The sequence below is a fragment of the Vanellus vanellus genome (genome assembly GCF_965231255.1).
Source record: "Vanellus vanellus genome assembly, chromosome: 1".
Lineage (NCBI taxonomy): Eukaryota > Metazoa > Chordata > Aves > Charadriiformes > Charadriidae > Vanellus > Vanellus vanellus.
In genome coordinates this window covers 221,713,072-221,720,843 of record NC_138905.1, presented here as the reverse complement: position 1 = coordinate 221,720,843, position 7,772 = coordinate 221,713,072, and the positions used below count along the sequence as shown (strand labels likewise).

The 7,772-nt window shown below is 58.6% G+C and overlaps 1 protein-coding gene across 1 annotated transcript; it reads left to right on the top strand.

Annotated features, from left to right (window-relative positions):
• Positions 1-4,834: 4,834 nt before the first annotated feature.
• Positions 4,835-5,922, top strand: TPBGL (trophoblast glycoprotein like; the record flags this gene model as incomplete). Its single annotated transcript, XM_082491175.1, has 1 exon — positions 4,835-5,922. One exon carries the CDS (start codon positions 4,835-4,837, stop codon positions 5,906-5,908), a length of 1,074 nt encoding a protein of 357 aa, XP_082347301.1. The 3' UTR covers positions 5,909-5,922.
• Between the last annotated feature and the right edge of the window lie 1,850 nt (positions 5,923-7,772).

The window sequence follows — 7,772 nt, the reverse complement described above, 5'->3', positions numbered from 1 at the left end:
ACAGCTCATGATAATATTGCAAACAGCACATCAGCTCTTCCCCATCGCCGATGCCTGGGGTGGCGCAAGGCTGTGCAAGAGCATCCTCCTGCCAGGGTAATTCAGCCTTTGTGCTGGTGGACCAAGAGTTGAAAACATGCCCAGAAGAGGCGCAGAGGCCAGAAAATGAATTTAAAAAAAAAAAATAAATCTATTATGTCTTCAGATTTTCCCCTCTCCCCACGACTGTGTGACGAGGGAAACAAAGGGTCATGGTTTTAATGCTGTTAATTGCCAATTTAAGGCTGGTGAGCACCAGAGGAGTTTCTGTTCCACCCACGGTCTCCTGCTCCACTGCCCTCAGCACTCCTCCATTGTGGAAGCACAGGCAGGGAAATGCTGGGACCATAGGACACCTGACATCCAAAGCTGCGGCTTTCATGCTGTCCACATACCTCAAGTAAAAAGCAAGCGAAAATACATGGATGATTACAGAGCCCAAAACCCCTGGGTGGTGTAGGGAGGAGGAGGAGGAGAGCCTTCAGCCTTGCTTGGTATCAGCAGGAGACGAGAAGGGATGGATGGGGAAGGAACGATGCCCTACACACAAGAAGGACCTAACCGCTGCATTCAATACCTTTTCCTTCCAACCTTGGCTAAAAAAACATCTAAAATCAGCCAACAAGAACAGCACCAGTGGCAAAGAAACCAGGGTGGGACGCGGTGGGAGAGGACCTAGGAAGCCCAAAGGGCTTCAGCTTTGAACCAGAGCCGTGCTTGCACATCCCCAGGCTGCAAAACCAAAAATAACACGGGCCATCATCGAAGAGGGGGAAGGAGAAGCGATATCGCAGGGCAGGTGGCTTTACACAGATTCCTGAAGACACGGTGCAAGTAATCAATTCTCTTTGGAAGCCTCCAGAAGATAACGAGGTGATGAGTAATGGTCTGTATTGATTTGTAGGAACAAATCGCATCAGCCCAACCTAATCTCATCCTGTGACATGGCGATGGACTCCCAGCATCGGGGCGATGTAGATCTCCTTGCCTTTAACAGCAGGAAGTCTTTGATGCTGCTTCAAATGAAGAATTATGGTCTGGGGGAGATGGTGTAGGAGGACCCAAAACTAATCCAAGTGCAACAGGGGCTCGAAGGGGACCACGTGTTCAAGGGGTCCCAGGATCCAGTGTGACCATTAACAACTGGGAATGAAAGTCTTTCTTATGAAGAAAGACTGAGGGAATTGGGTCTCTTTAGTCTGGAAAAAAGATGGTTGAGGGGGGACCTGATCCATGCTTACAAATACTTAAAGGGTGGGTGCCAGGAGGATGGGGCCAGGCTCTTTTCGGTGGTGCCCAGTGACAGGACAAGAGGGAACGGGCACAAACTTGAGTATAGGAAGTTCCACCTAAACATGAGGAGGAACTTCTTTACCTTGAGGGTGGTAGAGCACTGGAACAGGCTCCCCAGGGAGGTGGTGGAGTCTCCATCTCTGGAGACATTCAAAACCCACCTGGATGCGTTCCTGTGCAACCTGCTCTAAGGTGGCCCTGCTCTGGCAGGGGGGTTGGACTAGATGATCTCCAGAGGTCCCTTCCAACCCTATGATTCTATGATTCTATGATTCTATGAACCTGGTGGTCGATGCCGAGATGTCAGGACTGAGACTGCAGACTGGTGAAAGGGGTGGTAAACTCAACAAGGGTCACCCAGCAAGGACACGGGGATGTTGCTAGAAAAGAGAGGGACACACAGGACCAACAGGATGGATGGCAAGAGGAGACCATAAATCTGAACATGACCCATCTGTTTGGGGATGGAGGAAGACAGGGGTGTCCTGCTCCTTGAGGTGCCCCGTGGCTCAGTTTTGGGGCTCTGCACTTCAGGAAAGCAATGACCTGACTAGAGAGAGGTCAGAAAACAGTGGCTGTGAAGAGAGAGGGAAAAATCTGTCCTCTGCACCTGCACCTGCACCCAAAAAGACAGAGGTCCCAAGCCAGTTTTGGGCTAGACCAGGCTGAAACAAGAAGCAAGAGATGCTACAAGGTGAAAAGGAGGAGCAGAAGGACAGGTAGGTGCCGGGGAGGAGCAGTCACAGCCCCCAGCACAGCCCCAACCCCAGCTCCCTGACGGTTCGCGGCTCTTCTGGGATGACGATGGCATCCAGCTCCCACGCTGGGACTTCATCACCGCCCCCCCAGGCCCCACACCAGCCATCCCTGGGGAAGTCCCAGATGTTTGCAGCAGGCAAAAGAGGCACCATGGTCCCACCAGGGAAAAGTCCCCACCTCCCCAAAGCCACCCCGCCGCAGTACGGCACCAGAGCACACGTCCCCTCCCAACCTTGGAGCATCTCCACCTTTCAAAGTCAAAGGGTTCAGCTCCCTTTCAGCTGCAGAGAGCCTTGTGCTCTACCATAACCTCTACCATCACTCACCGGCTGTGTTTTATGGCTTATGGAGAGGGAGCGAAGCCGCCCTGTCTCAGCCTCGGTTTTTACGGCAAATGCTCCTTCTCCGAGGACGCACAGAGAAGGACTAAAAGGTGCCGGGATTTTTGCAGCCCGGCAGATGAGAGCTTGCCAGAACCTCCATGCAAAGCGGTAGACCTGGCCCACCAGCTGCCTTGTTTCCCAAAGTGCTATTGATTCGTTAAGTACAGTGATTAAATGTGATAAATGGGCCCCAAAGTGCTATTTTGGGGGTGAGGAGGCTCCATCCGTGAGTGCTGCAGCGCTGGCTCAGCACGACTCACTGTGGGCATCTGGGTCTCCCCACTCCCCCTCTTTCGGTGGGAGAGTGGGTGCTGCCCCACGCTTAAATATTTGACATATTCCCAAAACTATTCTTGTCTTCCTGCCCCTCCCACAAGCTCCTTTGCTTTCTCTGGCTGCTGTTAGACACCGTCACTTTAAATATAGGGTTTGCCCAATTTCTTGGGAGCACAGTAAAGGGTGGCCGGGAGCAGCTCGAGCCACCAGGAACACACCAGCATCCAAAAAGTATTCGGTCTTTGCAAAATTCAGGAGAGTTTCAGGGAGGGAGAACCCCAAAGTGGGGCAAAAGTCCTTTTGGGAAAAAGGGCAGGATGAGAGACGAGGGCAGAGAGGAGGAGAAAAATCAAGATGAGAGAGAAAACCTGCCCAGGATGGAGTTTATTTAATGCAGAAGTATTTGGGCACCCAAAGGGGTTCCAGCACCCAAATCCTGCTGCCGATCGCGCTGCTGTGTCGAGCAGGGACAGCATCGCTCCAGCATCCAAAAATCTCATGCCCACCCCAACACCATCCCCCATGGCCAGGGACTTGTGATCCCCAGGGTGACCGCAGCTTGTGCCCCCCCAGCCCTCAGCAGCCCCCTGGGATGGCAGCGAGACCAAAGCAGGCTTTGGAGCAGAGGTAATATCTTTTATTAGCACAGCGGATACAATAAAGAGAAAATAAATCCAGGCGGGTACAATGGGCCAGCGCTGCATGCCGGACGCCGGTCGGTTTTGTTTCCAAGCTGGTCTAATAAAAGCGATGACCTCTGTGTCCCTCAGCATCGCCTCTTTGGGGACCACAGGTCCTCACAGCAGCTAGACCCCCCGGTCCTCCGTGAAGCTGGGGATGGGATGGGGACCCACCAGGGACGATGTGACCGAGTCCCAAAAAAAGCAAAAGCAGCGATAACTTGGAGGCAGCGGTGACGGGGGTGCTGCAGGGTGTCCTGCTCCTCCGGATGGAGACCAGGGCTGGAAGAGGACTGGGAGAGACCCCAAATCCTCCCTGGGGTGGAAAGGGAGCAGGACAGCCTCCATCACCATCCCCCCAGGGCTGGCGGGGGGGACTGGGACCGCGGCAGCCCCCAACTGCCCCCATGCTGGGAAAGGACCAGGTCAGCCTCCAAATCCTCCCGGGCTTGAAGGGGACCGGGACAGCCACAAAATGCTCTCCAGGGCTGGAAAGGAACAGGGGACACCCCCCAAATCCTCCCCAGGGCTGGAGACTGACCGGGGCAGCCCCCAACACCTTCACAGGCTGGAAGGGGACCAGAACACCCCCTAAATCCTCCCTGGAGCTGGAGGGTGACCGGGACATCCCCCAACACCTTTCCGGGCTGGAAGAGAATCGGGACACACCCCCCCCCCCAAATCCACCCTAGGCTGAAAAGAGCCCGGGACAGCCCCCCAACATCTCTCCGGTGCTGGAAAGGGACCGGGAACATCCCCCCACCAAATCCTCTCAGGGTTTGATGGGGACAGCTACATCCCTTAACCCATCCCCGGGCTCAGCCCACCCACATCCCCATCACCCACCCCCCCACCCCCCACCCCACCCCCCGCCACGGTGGGGGCCGTCGCTTGCGAGCGGTGCCGAGTCGAGCCGTGCCGAACCGTTCCAAACCGTGCCGAGCCGTTCCAAACCTTGCCGAGCCGTTCCAAGCCATGCCAAACCGTGCCGAGCCATACCGTGCCGTGCCAACCCCAACCGAACCCCCCCCCCCCCCGACGGCAGCTGCCCGCCGCCCTCCTCCGCCCAACCCGCAGCTCCAGGCAGCCCCAACCCGTCCCCTCCCTCCTCCTCCTCCTCCTCCTCCTTCTCCACCTCCTCCTCCCCCCTCCACCATCCCCCCCTCACCCCCCCCCCCCCCGAGCCCGATTTGGGCAGCGGCGCTGCCGGCGCTCCCCGCAGAGCTGCCGTGTGCGGGCACCGCGCCGGAGGCAGCTTAACCCCGGGGGGGGGCTGAAGGGAGGCAGGTCCGTCCCCCCCACACCACACACACCCCCCTTCATTACACACCCCCCCTTCATCACCCCCCCTAATCCCCCCCCTCATCCGCGCTCCCCCCACCCCCGCATGCCCGGGCAGCGAGCATGGCCCGCAGGCAGGAGCGGGCAACCTGCGGCGGGTGCTGGTTGCCCTGGCTAGGGCTTGCCTTGCTGCCGCTGGCCGTGCCCCCCGCCGCCGCCCCCGGGGGCTGCCCCTCCGCCTGTTACTGCGTGGCCACCCCGGAGCTGGTGCAGTGCCGGTACGAGAAGTTGAAGGAACCACCGAAGGAACTGCCGGTCACCGTCCACAACCTCAGCATCGCCGGCAGCAACCTCAGCGTCCTGCACCCCGCCGCCTTCGCCGCCCGCCCGCTGCCGGACCTCCGCCTGCTCCGCTTGCGCCACGACAACATCCAGATCATCGAGGACATGGCGCTGCAAGGCTTGCCCGCCCTCCGTACCCTCGACCTCAGCCACAACCCGCTGCTCTGGGTGGCCGCCGGCGCTTTCGCCGGCGTGCCACTGCTGCGCACGCTGCAGCTCAACCAGGCGCTGCTGGCCGCCCCGCTGGAGGAGCAGCTCGCCTTGGCCCTGCGCAACCTCAGCCTGCGGCGCTTGGAGCTGGCGGGCAACGCGCTGCGGGCGCTACCGGCCACTCTGCTGCCCGCCGGCCTGGAGGAGCTGGACCTGCGGAACAACTCGCTGCAGCGGCTGACAGCCGCCGAGCTGCGGAGCCTGGATGCGCCGGGGTTGCGGGGCCTGCGGCTCAGCTTGGGGGCCAACCCGCTGAGTTGCGACTGCGCCCTGCGCCCGTTCCTCGCCTGGCTGCGCGCCGCCGCCGCCCGCGTGCCCGATGCCCGCAGCCTGCGCTGCGCTGGACCACCACCGCTACGCGGGGCCGCCCTGCTGCGCCTGCGGCCTGAGGGGTTGGCGTGTGCGGCCGCGGAGGGCGGCGAGCCCGGTCGGCTGGAGACGGCCTCTTACGTCTTCTTCGGCATCGTGTTGGCCCTCATCGGCATCGTCTTCCTCATGGTGCTCTACCTGAACCGCCGCGGCATCAAGCGTTGGCTCCACAACCTCCGCGAGGCTTGTCGCGACCAGATGGAGGGCTACCACTACCGCTACGAGCAGGACGCCGATCCCCGCCGTACCAATGCCATGGGAACCCCGGGGCTCTGACGGCAACGCCGGGCATCCCACCTTCGCCCCCTCTGGCATCCGCCCATCACGCCGCCCCTTGACGCCTCCGCTCCCGGCATCCGCCTCGCCCCATCCCCATCCCCATCCCATCCTCTTTCCACAACACCGCCGAAAATTAGTTTCTGAGGATGAGCCGGCCTCGGGGATGGGGGATGGGGTGCATCAGAGTGGAAACCACCCTCTCCGGAGGGCTCCGGACCGGCTCTCCCTGCCCGTGCCCTACTCAACCCCATGGCGCTGATTCCCGCAGGGGACCGGGCTGGATCCGTTCCCCTCATCCCAGTGCCCGTGGGCAGGGGGAAGCGCATCCCGATCGGCCCTGCGGGATGCCGGCACGCGCAGCCCCGGTAATGCCGGGAGGATTACGAGCTGATTCCCACATCTCCTCTCCAGCGGCGGGTTTCTTCGGCGGACTGCAGGATGCCACACTGCCGGCGGGGCTCAGCACCCCACGCACGTGAGTTGTTTGCTTGGCACATCCCGGGAAGCAGCGGCCAATTCCTGAAACTGTCCTCCTGGATGTTCCTGGAGCCTGGACTTGACTTTGATCATGTACAGCTCTCTTTCCTATTAGATTTCTATTTGACAGATGCAAAACTTAACTTGATTTCTTTTTTTTTTTTTTTTTTTTTGCTCCAAACACAGAGGAAAACACAGCATCCGGCCGCTCCCCTCCGAGAAGCGATATGCTTTTCCGAGCCCGTTTATCCATTCAGTTTCGTTCTATGACATTTCCAGCTCTTTCCAGGCACAAAACGATGCAGCTGTGTAGGAAATGCCTCCACCGGCTGCGTGCATGTTCCCCAGGGCATGCGGGGGCAGCCCTCTTCTGACTTTAAAATGCACCCTAGACTAGGCTGTCTCAGCACTTTGTAATTTAAAACGAGCGAAGAAAAAGCTCTCGACCTAGTTCACCCACCTGTGTTTGCTTTAAAACCGTGCCTGTTACTATATCCTAGAGCAAATATATTGAAAGCTGCATCCACTCTATCGTCTATTTTCTATAAAGCTTCTCGCAATGAGTTCCGAATATCCTCCCCTCCCCCGGCTGAAGTGATGCTATTGCGGTTGCTCGGCCGGAGGAAGGCAGCTGTGGGCTCTTCTGTAGTTTTGCTGGTGCTTTGAAACTTCTTTTCCCGAGCTGGTTCGGCGGCCAGGGATGCAGAGAGGTTTCGCACAGAACCCAGGCTCTGACAGTCCTGATCTTTCCCCCCGTAGCGAGGCAGGGACTCGGGAAAATCATTCGGGTAATGGGTTTCTGAAGCAGTTTTTTGTCTCCTGGGTGGTTTGGTACCTAATTCATGAGACACCGGAGTGCGGAGCATCTACAGATGCAGCGCGGGGCTGCGACTCGCGGCATTTCCTGAAGCGAAGCTGTAGTTTTTGCAACGTGGCATCTTAAAATGCTGAATTTCGGTGCCGGGCTGAAAATGTATGCGTTGAGTTTTGATACATCTCTCTCTGCCTTTCCCCATCCCGGGATGCTGATCCGGGCAAGGGTGAGGATGGGGGCTGTATCCTTGCTGCCCCTGTGGCTGTGCCGGGGCCAGCGCCAGTGTTTGCCGGGTGCTTTGGGATCCTGGACGTGGGGAGCTGCAGGTACCCGGTGTGTTGGGTTTGTAAGAAAGAGTTTTGTGGGTTTTATGGTCCCTGAGGCTGTGTGAGTGTGTATTCAGCTGCTGGGCAGAGAGCTCTGCTGGGGGAAAGCACAGTTATCTCCATCCCAGGTGTGCCCGGAGGAGGCCCCAGGAAGGATGTGACCTGGTGCAGGGTCCCTTGCATTTTCCCCCATCGCATTTTCCCTCATTTCACTCTCCCCCATTGCAATTTCCCCCCCCTCCCC